At 42.3% G+C, this 14,588-nt stretch overlaps 1 protein-coding gene across 21 annotated transcripts in view; it reads left to right on the forward strand.

The window, feature by feature from the left end:
* LOC129514638 (nebulin-like) overlaps nt 1-14,588 on the forward strand; it is a 201,565-nt gene that overhangs the window by 141,368 nt on the left and 45,609 nt on the right. For all 21 annotated transcript variants that reach the window (XM_055333391.1, XM_055333376.1, XM_055333377.1 and 18 more), the window contains exons 114-122: nt 682-789; nt 1,698-1,805; nt 2,330-2,434; nt 2,531-2,635; nt 3,258-3,356; nt 3,482-3,592; nt 11,230-11,334; nt 11,966-12,070; nt 12,546-12,650. In XM_055333391.1, the coding sequence (XP_055189366.1) occupies nt 682-789; nt 1,698-1,805; nt 2,330-2,434; nt 2,531-2,635; nt 3,258-3,356; nt 3,482-3,592; nt 11,230-11,334; nt 11,966-12,070; nt 12,546-12,650 (951 nt within the window). The remainder of the gene's footprint in view (nt 1-681; nt 790-1,697; nt 1,806-2,329; nt 2,435-2,530; nt 2,636-3,257; nt 3,357-3,481; nt 3,593-11,229; nt 11,335-11,965; nt 12,071-12,545; nt 12,651-14,588) is intronic.

Below are 14,588 nucleotides of genomic sequence, written 5' to 3' on the forward strand. Positions count from 1 at the left end.
TCTCCGGGACTGGTGATGTGAATGACACCTAAGGGTTCATGACACCGGTGGCACTGACTGCCTGTTCTCTCTACTTCTCCCATTTTCTTGCTAGATTCCATGCAGCTAATTGGGCATACATTCAAAACATAGAAGAATTATTTCCTATGGGCCCCTTCACTCATCGCTTGCTCGCTCTCTTTTTTAAGATTTTATTTATTTATGAGAGACACAGGCAGAGGGAGAAGCAGGCTCCTTGCAGGGACCCCATTGGGGACCCAATCCCAGGACCTGGGGTCACACCCTGAGCCTAAGGCAGGTGCTCAACCACTGAGCCCCCCAGGCATCTCTCTCACTCTCTCTGTCTCTCTCTCTTAAAGATTTGGTTTATTTACTCGAGAGAGATGAAGCGAGTGAGTATTAGCGAGGAGGGTGGGGGCCGAGCAGGGAGCCTGATGGGCTCGGAGATGTGACCGGAGCCCAAGGCCTGGGCAGTGGAGCGTGCAGGCACCGGTCCCTGTTGAAGCAGGGGGTCAAGGATGATGCATTCGTTGCCGGGCCCTTTGAACTCCCTTGACTTCTTGTGACATCGGCCTGGTAAACAAGGACATGTGGCATCTCGACCGAAAGCCTGGAGTGGGCTGCATGCGGTGTGTTTGACTCGATGGGCCCTGGTGCAGCCTAACCCCTTGCTCTCCATAGGGCCTGTACCGCGGTGCTGGCCGGCGCACCCTTCCCACGGGATACCGGCTCCCTGGCGACACGGTCGCCTTCCAGCACGCCAAGGACAAGCGCTACCAGAGCAGCTATGTGAGTGCCTCCCCGCACCCGAGGCCTGCCGGGAGAGGGGCACTGACCTGGGCCCCTAGGGGTGGGGAGCGGGGGGGCAGGCCTGTGCTGAGCATGCCCCTCTCCCACGTACCTGGTGTGTGGCCGTTGCAGCGCCTCTGCCTCTGTTAGCGCACAAGCATCCCAGCGACTCCAGGCACCCTATGGGCGGTGGCAGTGGCCTGGGGAGAGGATGTCTCGTGTGTCCCTTGGGCAGACGGGGTTCTTTGCGGGCCGGCTGGCTCCAATGCTGGCCCCACGGTGCACCCTCCACTGCTGAGCAGAAAGCTGGGGGCGAAGGGGCTCCTGCCACCTGCGGGGATGCTGGGGATGCTTGGGAGCTCCACGCAGGGGCGGAGTGGGGGGAAGCTGCATGCAGCCCGCAGAACCATAAGCTCTCTTCTGCCTTTGGAGTCCTGGGACCCAAGCCTGCCGGTGGCCAGCAAACAAACCCAGAGGCCCAAACTCACGGTCTCCAAATCAGACACTTGCAAATAAAACCACCTAATGTGTCATTTTTTCTGGTAAATCCATCTGGAAAGTTACTTGTCGGCCTCAGAAGTAGTCGCTCCTCTCTTCCTTGCAGGTCTTAACTTCCCAGCTGTGCTGGGACTAAAAACACAGGCTTTCCCTTGTATTTTTCATAGCTGCCTGCAAGCAGGTTCATCTAAGCAACACTGAATTTTATTCCTCTCTGTACCTGGCTTTATTAGCCAAGAAAATAATTGTCAAGGTCCTGATTACTAGTGACCTTTTGTCCGTGACTTTTCCTTATACTTAATACTTGGAGAGTGATTTTCAAATGAAAGCAGCAGCTCCTTTCTGTGTGAGGAATGTACAGCTACTCTTTGTGACCCGGCAGCAAACTCATTCTGACTCTGCCTTCCCAGTTCAAGTACAAAGAAGTGTATGAACACATCAAGGCAAACGGATACACGCTTGGCCCCAAAGACGTCCCATTTGTCCATGTCCGGAGGGTGAACAATGTTACCAGTGAGGTACAGTGAATGTTGATTCTGTGTGTGGGGGGGGGTGTTGAGTTTCAAAGGCCACGGCTTTGTACTATATCTTAGAAATTTCTGTATCAGCAAGGAATGAGAGGGTCCTTTTCGTTACCATTTTGATGTTTGTATTCATCGGTGACGTTTTTCTGTATTTGGTAATGCCTTTGTCGATCCCAATTCATAGATTATGATGCAAATTAATTCCTTTTTCGAGATTCGTTATTAAAAAATCATTAATGAATTTGCATTTTAGTCTGATTCGTGACCCTGGTTTTCTATATAAATGGTTGGTCTGTATATCTGACCCTATCCAACCATCTGATAGAATGTGGAAGACTTTATGCTCAGAATTCTTCACCTAAGTAAAATAAGTACCATTTTCTCTTTTTTCTAATCTCAGTTTCTTTATCCGTAATTGCTCCTCATGGCTCTTTAGAATATTTGATTATTGATTAGTCAACAGATGCCCTCATCTTCCCACGCTAAATACCCACACAATGGTTTTTCTTCCAATGTAGAGATTGTATCGACAACTGTACCACAAACTGAAAGACAAGATTCACACAACTCCCGATACACCTGAAATCCGCCAAGTCAAGAAGACACAAGAGGCTGTCAGTGAGGTGAGTATTTTCTTAAGAGAGAGGGCAGGCTGTGGAACCCCGGGAGGAATGTCAGCCATGTGGTCTCTGATGTTTGTGTTTTGGGGCATTTTTTAGTTGATCTACAAATCAGACTTCTTCAAGATGCAAGGCCACATGATCTCACTGCCTTACACACCCCAAGTGATCCATTGCCGCTATGTGGGAGACATCACCAGTGATGTAAGCATCTCATCTGAGTCTTTCTAAAAAGCTCTTACCAAGGGGCTGTCTACATGTAAGCCAACCGTGGTCTTTGAACAGCCTTCTGCATTGAGTACTTCTACACTGGATGTACAGCTTGGAGGTGAAATTGTGTGGAAGCAGGACCCCGCATTTCTCCAACAATGGAAACAGTAGTAAGAAGAACATTTAGGAATTACAAGAATTGCTGACCGCCACTCTAAATTCAACACTGAGCCATTACCAGCCCCTCACCGACCTGGTCTCGTCCTGGGTCCCATTTAGTATCCTTCTCTTGCTCATCCCCACTCCCATCCTCCTTGGCAACTTCCTCCTCCCATGTTTCTCCTTAAATGTTTCCATCTCCTGAAAGACCACTCTGTTCAATCCATGCTTTCCTCCCATCAATATAATAACAAATAGCAGTATTTTCCTTAGCTCAGGATTAGAGATTAAATTTAAAAATCTGTGATTCATTTGAGTGCCAGCCAACTAAGAATATAGGGTGGACGTGTTCAACCAAAATGAAACCTATATCAACATGAAGTTCTCACTACTCTATCTTATTGGTTCCTGTTTGCATTTACTCATGGCCAGCTATATTTCTGTTTCTGCCACACAGATTAAATATAAAGAGGACTTGCAGATCCTCAGGGGACTGGGCTGCTTCCTGTATGACACTCCTGACATGGTCCGCTCCCGGCACCTGCGCAAGCTCTGGGTGAGTGCACATCTTCACGACACATAGCTACCCTGGCACAGCTTCCATACGTCACGTCACTAGCCTCAATACAACTCTTTAAATGACTGATGAACTTGTGCTTCTGTTTGTTTTTTTTCTTTAAGTCTAACTACCTGTACACTGATAAGGCAAGGAAGATGCGAGATAAATACAAAGTGGTGCTTGACACTCCAGAATATAGAAAAGTGCAGGAACTGAAGACACATCTGAGCGAGGTAAGGATGCTGAACCTGTCACTGCAAGTGACTTATTCCTCTGGTGACTGTTTTATAGGCAACTGCACTCAGAAAAAAAAAAATCTCCCCTCTTATTTAATTATGGAGTGGCTACCGTGTCTAAGCAAGTCAGTTGACCTCATTTTGCCTCAGTTTACTTATTTTGTTCCCTTTTGATAAGGATGTTGGTACTTAACTACCTGTGACTGGAGCTGCTGAGAGTTGATTTTATAAATTGGAAAGGCCTGTGTTACACTATTGTTGTGGTCTCCAAACCAAATTTATTTCAAAACTTGCTCTTTTAATCCCTGCTATCAGAAATGCTAACTTTGGTGGTGCCATTTGAAAAGTCTTTAATGGCTCCCTGCTCTGCGGCCCACTGAACAAATTCTGAACTATTTTGTTTCATTTTCAGTTGGCCCTGAAGCTTCCAGTCTATCACAGCTAGTTGTGTATAGATCTCATGCTCTCCCCTCCATTCCTCATTGCTTGAGGGTTGGACCCCGTCTTATTTAGATGTATGTCCCATAGTGCCTTGGCTGTAACAGATGTCCATGTTAGCCAGGGATTAAATGTGCTTTGTAAAGATAAGGGCGTTCCACAAATGTAAATGGTTTTCTTATTATAGATGAGTTGGCCATTCTCATTCAACTCAATTTGTCGTGTAGCTTCATCAGACTTCACTGAGCGAAGCCACACATTGGCAGTCCGGCCACTTCATTGACTCCCCATCTTCAATAGTTTTAGTGGCTGCTAATTAGGAATCACTTATGCTCTTAGACTTAGAGATGTCCTGGCAAACCAAAGGTTGCCCGCAATGAGGGGTTGGGGGTGTGCAGCTTCCTACACTTCTAGTGAGCTAGCGGTAGAGGATGATAAGTTCTTTAGCTTTTATAAATGCTAAACTGAGCCCATTTGCTTTGCTGAAAGCTTACCTGTGTCACTTCCCCTGGCACCAGCACTTAGCCAGGAATGCCTATATTCTTGTATCTCAGCAAAGTGCTTCTCTGCACTGGCCATATTTTAGAACCACCTGGGAAATATTTCTAAACTCCCCTTGAGTGGGCTCTGACTCCCCAGCCTCACAGCAGACTTTCTGATTCTGTGTGTAGGCATCTGCATGCTTTTAGCTGCTCCATAATGATTCTAATATGCAGCCAGTGTTGGAAACCACTGCTTTAAGTAGCACGCCTGTCCTCCAGCTACCACGTAGTAAAACATTGTATGGTAACTTGCGATAGTTATTGCTGTCTCTGAAATACATCTATTTTTCTTGGCTATTTGGATTCAGAATTATCTAAAACTTTAATTTCTCCTTTTCCCAATTCCTGTTAGGATTTTGTGTGTCTTGTGCATCAACACTGAGGAAGAAGAATAGCTATTCTTTAGTAATTCATTTTCTCCCACACTTGCCTCACTGGAACAATGATGTGAGCATGATAAAATACTGATCCACCTCCTCTATTTTTTAAAAGACTTTGAGAGGATTGGTATTCATTCTTTGAATGTTTGGTAGAATTCAGCAATGAAGCCTTCTGATCTTGGACTCCTGTTTGTTAGGAGGTTTTTGATTATTGATTCAGTCTTCTTACTAGTAATTGGTCTGTTTAGATTTTCTATTTCACCATAATTCAGTGTTGACATGGGCAGCCCGGTGGCTCAGCAGTTTAGCACCTGACTTCAGCCCAGAGTGTGATCCTGGAAACCCAGGAGTCCCACATCGGGCTCCCTGCAGGGAGCCTGCTTCTCCCTTTGCCTGTGTCTCTGCACCGCCCCCTCTGTCTCTCATGAATAAATAAATCTTTAAAAAAAACAATTCAGTGTTGGCATGTTGTATGCCTCTAGGAATTTATCTTTTTCTTCCAAGTTGTCCAGTTTAGCACATAATTGTTTATAGTAATCTCTTTGATACTTTCTGTTTCTGTGGTATCAATTATTACATCTCCTCTTTTATTTCTGATTTTGAGTTCTCTTTTTGTTGGTGAGTCTAGGTCTAGGTTTGTCAATTTTGTTTATCTTTTCTTTTTTTTTTTTTTAAATTTTTATTTATTTATGATAGTCACACAGAATGAGAGAGAGAGGCAGAGACACAGGCAGAGGGAGAAGCAGGCTCCATGCACCGGGAACCTGACGTGGGATTCGATCCCGGGTCTCCAGGATCGCGCCCTGGGCCAAAGGCAGGCGCCAAACCGCTGCGCCACCCAGGGATCCCTTGTTTATCTTTTCAAAGAACCAGCTCTTTCATCAATCTTTTCCATTGTATTTTTAGTTTGTATTTTACTTCTTCCCTGACCTTTATTTCCTTCCTTTCAATAACTTTGAGCTTATTTATTCTTCTTTCTCAAGTTCCTTTAGGTGTAAAGTTGGGCTGTTTTTTTTAAATTTTCTTGTTTTTTGAGGTAGGCATTGTTATAAACTTTCACCTTAGAAGTGCATTCAATAAGTTTTGGTATGTTACATTTTCATTTGTCTCAAGATTACTTTTTTATTTTTCTTTTGATTTCTTCTTTGACCCATTGTTCAGTATCATACTATTTAATCTCCACATATTTGTGAATTTCCCAATATTCTTCATGTAATTAATTTCTAGTTTTATCTCACTATGATTGGAAAAAGATGCATGATAGGATTTCAGTCCTCTTAAATTTATTGAGTCTTGTTTTATGCCTAACGTACAATATGTCTTGGAAAATGTTCCACATACACTTGAAAAGAATGTGTATTCTGATGCTTTTAGATGGAATGTTCTGTAAGTATCTGGTCTACTCTATGGCCAATGTTTCTATGTTGATTTTTCTGTCTGGATAATCTATGCATTGACATAAGTGCGATGATATTAAAGTCTCCAGCTATTATTGTATTGCTATTTCTCTGCCTAGGTCTGTTAATATTTGCTTTATATATCTAGGTGCTTCTCTGTTGGGTGCATATTTACAAATGCTGTATCTTTTGTTGAATTGGCTCCTTTATCACTATATAATGCCCATCTTTGTCTCGTATTAAAGTCTATTTTGTCCATATAAGTATAGCTACTCCTCCACCTTTCTTTTGGTTTTCATTTGCACGAAATATCTTTTTATATCCCTTCACTTCTAGTCTCTGTGTGTCCTTATATATAAAGTGAGTCTCTTGTAAGCAGTGTATAGATAGGTCTTTTTTTTTTTTTAAAGATTTATTCACCTATTTTAGAGAAAGAACAAACAAGCAGGAGCAGGAGGGGCAGAGGGAGAGGAGAATCTCAAGCAGTTTCTGAGCATGGAACCTGACTTGGGGCTCAATCCCACAACCCTGAGATCATGACCTGAGCTAAACCAAAAGTCAGATGATTAACTGACTTTGCTACCCAGGTGCCCTGGTAGGTTTTGTTCTTTAATCCATTTGGCCACTCTTTGTCTTTTGATTGGGGAATTTAGTACATTTACATTTTGAGTAGTTATTGATATGTATATTCTTAGTGCTATTTTATTGTTTTCTGTCTGTTTGTATAGTCTTTATCTCTTCCTTTCTTCCTCTTGCTCTCTTTCTGGTTTGATTTATTTTACTGGTATGCTTATATTTCTTTCTTTTCATCTTTTGTATATTTCCTATAGGTTTTTGCTTTATGGTTATCATGAAGCAACTTCTATAACAGCCTATTTTATAACAGCCTATTTTAAGTTGATAACAACTTAAGTTTGATCCCATTGTAAAGCTCAACATTATTTCCCCCAATGTTTTACGTTTTTGATGTCACATTTTACATGTTTTTATTTTGTGTATCCCTTACTTAATTGTAATCAGTTATTTTTGTCTTTTACCTTAATTCACTTTTACCACATATTCACCTTTCCAGTGAGATTTATTTTTCACGTGTGTTCTTATCACTAATTAGCACCCTTTCTTTTCAATTTACAGAAATCTCTTTAGCATCTCCTGGGGGTTTTTTGCCTTTATTTTTTTCTTTAACATCCTTTGTAAGGCTGCATTAATGGTGATAAAGTCCTTTATCTTTTGCTTGTTTAGAAAACTCTCTCTCTCCCTCACTTCTGAATGATAACTTGGCCAAGTAGAGTAGTCTTGGTCAGAAGTTTTTCCTTTCAGCCCTTCAAATGTGTTGTGTTACTCCCTCTGGTCTGCAAAGTTTCTGCTGAAAAATAGCTGATACTCTTAGGGGATGTGGGGGGGTGTTCTATTGTATGTAACAAGTTGGTTTTTTGGGGGGGTACTTTTAATGGTTTCTTTATGTGTTTAACTTTTAACATTGTAATTAGTATGTGTCTTGATGTTGATTTCTTTGGGATCCCCTAATTTGGAACTCACTGTGCTTCCTAGATCTGGATGTCTGTTTTCTTCTCCTGTTTAGGGAAATTAGTATTTCAGCCATTATTTTTTCAAATAAGATTTCTATCCCTTTCTCTCTTTTTCTTTGGGAAGCCCTATGATGCAAATATTAGTCCATTTGATGCTATCCCACAAGTTTCTAAGGCTATCTTCACTTTTTTTTTTTTTCATTCTTTTCTCTCTTGCTGCTCTGATTAGGTGAGCTCCACTGTTTTATCTTCAGGTGAATTGATCCTTTCTTCTGCTTTATCTAATTTTCTGTTGAAACCCTCTAGTGTATTTTTCAGCTCAGTTTTTGTATTCTTCAGCTTTGTGACTTCTATTTAATATTTTCCTATATTTTCCATCTTTTTGTTGACATTCTCACTGTGTTCGTTCATTCTTATTTCCAGTTTGGTGAGTATCTTTATGACTATGACTATTACCTTAAACTCTTTATCAAGTAAACCATCTCCATTTTATTAAGGTTTTTTTTTATTTTTTTTTATTTATTTACGATAGTCATACAGAGAGAGAGAGAGGCAGAGACACAGGCAAAGGGAGAAGCAGGCTCCGTGCACTGGGAGCCTGACATGGGATTCGATCCCGGGTCTCCAGGATCACGCCCTGGGCCAAAGGCAGGCGCCAAACTGCTGCGCCACCCAGGGATCCCTTATTAAGGTTTTTTCCCTGAGTTTTATCTTGTTCTTTCATTTGGAACATATTCCTCTATTTCTTCACTTTGCTTGACTCTCTGTGTTAATTTCTATACAATAAATGAAACCACCATCTTTCCAGTCTTGAAGGAATGGCTTCATGGAGGAGGTGGAGCTTGTTGTTCAACCCTGTCTCATCTGTTGGTTGTCATTCAAACCTTCATGCTTGTGTAAGCAACCTGTTATATTTTTAATAGCTCCGAATAGTCAAGGATTTGCCACGACCATGCAGTGTACCAAAAGGGAGGATCTCAGCACCTAGATTTGGGCTGACTGGAGGCCAAACCCTCAGGCATCAGCTTTTTAAATGTATGCAAATACAATCATAAGGCACTACAAGGATAAAACCTGCTGACCACCAGAACCAGGCAATCTGGAGGTGTCCTCTGGCTAGCAGTCATAGAAATCAGGACTCCAAACAAGTGTAAAAGTTCTTCTCTGGGTGAAACCAGCAAGCTGGAGCAAGGCAAAGTTAGAGCACCAAGATGGCATCTACAACCTATGTTCCTTGTTAGCAGCTCTATAGACCACTAGATGTGCGTCAGACCTAAGGCCTTACCCCTCAGGCCAAAGATCTAGGACAAGAAAAGAGGCCTCCTTCTCAGAAAGACTGGGAATATGCCCCAGTCTGCTGTCTGTGCAGTGCCTTTGGGGTGGTAGCCTACTAAGAACTGTCCTTCCAATTGCCATAGTCCTGTGGAACCCAGGAATACAAGCCCCCCAGGCTACCAGTGGCAGTCAGTCAAGGGGTATCCCCTTTGGCAGCTGCAAAAATCAAGGACCAGGTGTGTATAAAGCTTCCTTCCAGGATATATTGGCACTCTGAAGCACAGCAGAGGGTTAAAGACGAAGATAGAATATGCCCTCTAAATTCTCTGAAAAGGATTATTATAGTCAGCCCCAAGATGCATTTTTAATTAGAAGCCTGCCCTTCAAGCTGCATCACAATGATTAGCTAACAAGCCTCCTTTACAGAAAGACTTGAGCTCCTGAGTCTGTTGTCTTTTGCTCTGTCCTGGGGGTGGTTGCTATTTAAGAACTCTTTCTCCATTGGTTACAGTCCTATGAGACCCACAAGAGTAAGCCCTACCAGCCTACCACCAGGAGTGTCTCCTGGTTACAATTTTAAAAATCAGACTCCCAGACAGGGCTATGAGCTCCTTTCTGGGTGTTCTTTGTTATAAGAGTCTCATGGGATCAGGAGCACAAGCTCCCTTGACCTTCAGAGCCAAGTGACCAAGAAGTGTCCTGTAGGTGGCAGCCACAAATATCAGAATGAATGAAAGTTTGCCCTTTGTGACAACTTGAATGGACCTCAAGGGCATTATGCAATGTGAAATATGCAGACAGAAAAAGACAAATATCATATGACCTTTCTCATATGTGGAATTAGAATTATTTCTAAGCATTAAGATACAATTAGATCTGAGCTTTAAGAAAATCTTATCCTTGTGAAAGATGAATGAGTGGTACAATGGAGGAGGTGTTTTAGGAGGCTCTTGAAGATGTGTTGAGAAGAAATGATATAGGAGGCTGAAGTAAGGCAGTATCTGCAAAAAAGGAGAAGGTGGGTCAGACTTAAAGGCTGTCACAAAGTTAGGAGCCCAGAATTCATGATCATTTGTTGTGGGAATTAGGGAAACATCTAGGATGACTCCCCCAAGTGTCTGACCTGCATGACAAGGAGATCAAGGAGTCATTTAGCAAAGTAGAGAAAATAGATAAAGAAGCAGATTTGGGTTGGAGATGGAGATAATATAAAAAATTCTGCAATGAACATAGTTAAGTTCAGAACATTGTTGAAAATTTGGGTCTGACTTAGGAGAAACACTGGATATATACATTTAGAAATCCTCCATCTCAAATTAATGATTGAGGTCATAGGAACAGACGAGATTACCCAAGGAGGACGTATAGGGTAAAAGAAGCCAACCCTGACTCCAGCTAGTAGCAACCTTGGGGAAGGGTAGAACCATAGATGGAGGAGTGCCTAGAAAGGCCCCTTAGGAGAGAGCACCAGGATGGGAAGCAGGGAAGAACATTTTCAGGAATGAAACAGCTGAGCAGTTTCAGTTGCTACAGAGAACCATTCTTGTATTTGGCCGTTGTGAAGTTTTTGGTGGTCCTAAGGAGAGTGACTTCATTGGTGTGGTTGTGTGGAAGCCAAACTTACCTTGAGAATTAAAGAGAAAAAGAACAAATACATAGTCTGCTTGGCTGTGAAAGGTAGAAAGAAAATCATTGGTAGAGATTGGAAAAGGCTTAGTGAAGGAAGGGAGCAAAATTTGTTTGCAGATGAAGGACTGAAGAAACAGGAAGGTTGAAGATGTAGAGGGGAAACGTATAATTGCTGGCAGAGGCTCCTAGAATGGGACAAGTGAGAGCAGGACCCAAGAACACAGTAGGAGGCTTGAATCGTGGGCAAGCTACAGAATGTCTTAGTTTGATACAAAGGAAAAAGAAAAGGAGGGCTAAGGAGGAAAATACATTATTGAGCAGAAACCAAGACTGCTGCAGTGGGACAAGCCCTGATTTCTTTATGAAGCAGTAAAGGCGTCTCTCAGCAGAGACCATAACGTGCCAATAAAGCAGAAATAATGATAATGACTATTTTATGTCCAGCTGGTGTACAGAGCTGCAGGCAAAAAGCAGAAGTCAATCTTCACCTCAGTTCCTGATACTCCTGATCTTTTAAGAGCCAAGCGAGGGCAGAAGCTTCAGAGTCAGGTGAGATTCATCAACAGAGCCTCACAAACCTGCAGCACTGGCATCACAGTGGGGGGTTATGTATACTTGCCCACTCCAGCCCAGCAACAGATTCTCATACTTGGTTGTCCTTGATGCAGCCTCATGGCCCTTAACTGCAAGCAGTTCTCTTTTGGGCCATCATAACTGTGGCTGTGTTTTACCTAAGCAAGCAATACCATGTCTATTTTTCTAAATTGTCTACGACTTTCGTCATTGGATGAATGGTCTGTGAACCGAACTGCTTGATTCCTTCTGTAGGACCTATCTATTGTTCGTGACCACTTTTATGCATTCAGACAAAAAAGGGGGGGGGGAAATGTGTTGAGAGCTTTGTTAGAATCCTCTCATTCTTCCATCGGCATTCTTTATCACGTGGATTTAGATCAGGCCACACTCAACAGTGAGGGTATTGGGTAACTCGGGTGTGTATATGTGTTTCCAAATGTGAAACAGAAACAAATGAAAAGAAATACATATCATAAATAAAAAAGCAGTACAAAGACAAGTAGACACTCCCATTTAAGGGTTAGAAATGAATGAAAATGACTGAATACTAAATAATAAATGTTTTGTCTCTATAACATCTGATCCCTATTATCTGATCATTTAGTATCTTTATGTTGAACTTGCCACCAAAGAGAGACCCCACCATCATGCTGGGAACCAGACCAAAGCCCTGAAACATGCTAAAGACGTAAAGGATATGGTCAGTGAGGTAAGTTGGGAATTTGGCACCAAGGTACACTGGGTTAAAGAAAAAAAATATTGGGATGCCCAGGTGTCTCAGTTAGTTAAATGGCCAGCTCTTGATTTCAGCTCAGGTCATGATCTCAGGGTCATGCAAGCAAGCCTTGTGTCAGGCTCACAGGGAGTCTACTTGAGATTCTGTTTCTCTCCCTCTGCCCCTTTCTGCACACACACTCTCTTAAACTAAATCATTAAAAAAGAAGAAGAAAAAGTCTTTCCTTAAAAACTTCCCTTGCTGCCTCTGATCAGAGAGCTCATTTCTATTATTATGCTCAGCAGCATCAAAACACAGGTTAAGCTATTTTGGTATCGAGCCCGATATACTATGTCCCCAGGCTACGACAAGTGACATTTATTCCTATGAATAAATAAATTCCTGGTTGTGAATTGGGAGAGATGAAGACATTGAACTTAAGTTTCTTTTTTCTGTCTTTATTTCTTAGACAAAGTACAAGATTCAATATGAAAAAATGAAGGACAAGTATACTCCCATTCCAGACACGCCAGTCCTCATCAGAGCCAAGAAGGCTTACTGGAACGCCAGTGATGTATGCACCCCTTTTCTCTTTCTTCTGTTGTGATAGGGACAGCCGAGTTTGTAGTACCTAAGAAACAAAAGATATTACAGTCCTCCACAGTTCAACGACCTGGTCCACAACATGGATTGTGAAAACAACAACACTGAAATAACAAAAGGCACCAACAATATCAGTCAGGCACGGGAGCCAAGAATAATGCTAAGCGATGCTAAAAGCCTGTTATTTTTCTCATGGGTCCTCTTAACAAAACTATGACCCCTTCTTATAATTCCTTGGTAGCATTTGCTAGGGATACTTGAGAAGTAATTGCTACTTATCCATAAAGTCATGGTCTTGGAGTCAGCCAAACATGGTTTCAAATCCTGTTGTTGTCACCTGCCCACTATGACACTATACAATTTATTTAATATCTCTGAGACTGTTTTCTTATATGTGGACTGTGGATAAGAATTACGATAATTCAATTAGATGGAACAAGATAACATTCCTGGCACAGTGCTGGGCTCCTAGTGGACACTCAGAAAATGTTTGTTCCCTTTCTTCTCTTGACCACCTAAATCATGAGAATGACACATTGGTTAGAATTAGGAGGGGACAGGCTTTCATCTCCCATACCACATGATCAAGGACCCACCTGGCTTTTAATGATAATGAGATTACCTGTTAGTAAAGATATGAAACTAGAGGAGCCTGGGTGGCTCAGGTCATAATTTCATGGGTCATCAAGCCCTGAGTCAGGCTTCCTGCTCAGTGGGGAGTCTACTTCTCTCTCCCTCTGCTCAAGCTCTCTCTCTCTCTCTCTCTCTCTCTGTCTCTCTCTCTTGTTCTCTCAAATAAATAGTATCTTTAAAAACATGTGAAATTAATCAATTCAGGGTAGGCAATCAGTTCTTAGCATATTTTTCAGAGTCCACCTGCAGATGCACTACTCCCATTACCAGAACTGGAATCCCTAGAGGACTGGCTGCACACTGGGACTTAAACTCAGCCAAAAGCCAAATCAATGTCTCATAACCCCTCAATTTAAGAACACTGCTCTAGGATTTCAAGGCATCTTAAAGTCATTATAGTGATCTCTAAAGAGAAATGTGAGTTGAAACAGCAGAATTCAAACAGCATCTCAGTTCCATAATTTTCATTTGGAGTTGAAAGGAGTCTGCTAGTTGGACTAGCACCTTGTCCCCTGACCCTGTGAGATATGTAGATCCCATCCCTGGTGTCTAGTGGTGTGAGATCCAATGGGCTGAGCACATAGTGCTGGCATCTCCCGAAACATCCAAGGTAGTTAGCATGCTCTTCACTAAATGTATAATGTGCATGTGTGCTGCTCAGTGCTGCACTGTACCAACACACCAAGGCACTGGTTTCCTACTGTTGGGGGCCAAGGGCAGACCATTTTGCTTAAAATATAAGCTGAGAGAATTGTATACTACCCTCAAAGTCCATCCCCTTGGATATTTTTAGTCTTCTTGTGACATCCCCAATCTTTATCACTTCAAGGCTACTGTTGAATATTAATTTGAACAAGCCTTATCTACATCACCCCTCTCTGGGGTGGTCACACAGTGAAATTGGCTCCAGGGCTCATTACGCCCCAATGGACAGCCCTACTCCTAGGCCTCTCCCCTACCAGTGCTGATAACTCTAACCTTTAAAATAGTACAATGTAACAAGGGTGGTGTCTGGCATTAAATTTGGCTTTTCTACAGTGGCTGTCCCCCCAAGTGGAGCTAAGCAATTTTATGAGATTATTCATGTGAAAACTAAAGTTATGATGTCAGAGAAAAGACCGCTTTAATTATGGGTTGGCTTAGCTACCCAAAAGACTTGAGGTTGAAAACAGACTGCTCAGAGAAGTACTCATCTTGTGTAAATGGGCTGAATCTTCTGTGATATTCTTAGATTAAAGTTAAGAGATGTTATCTCTTGAAATACCACGAAGATCAA

The sequence above is a fragment of the Nyctereutes procyonoides genome, unplaced genomic scaffold (genome assembly GCF_905146905.1).
Source record: "Nyctereutes procyonoides isolate TBG_1078 unplaced genomic scaffold, NYPRO_anot_genome, whole genome shotgun sequence".
NCBI lineage: Eukaryota > Metazoa > Chordata > Mammalia > Carnivora > Canidae > Nyctereutes > Nyctereutes procyonoides.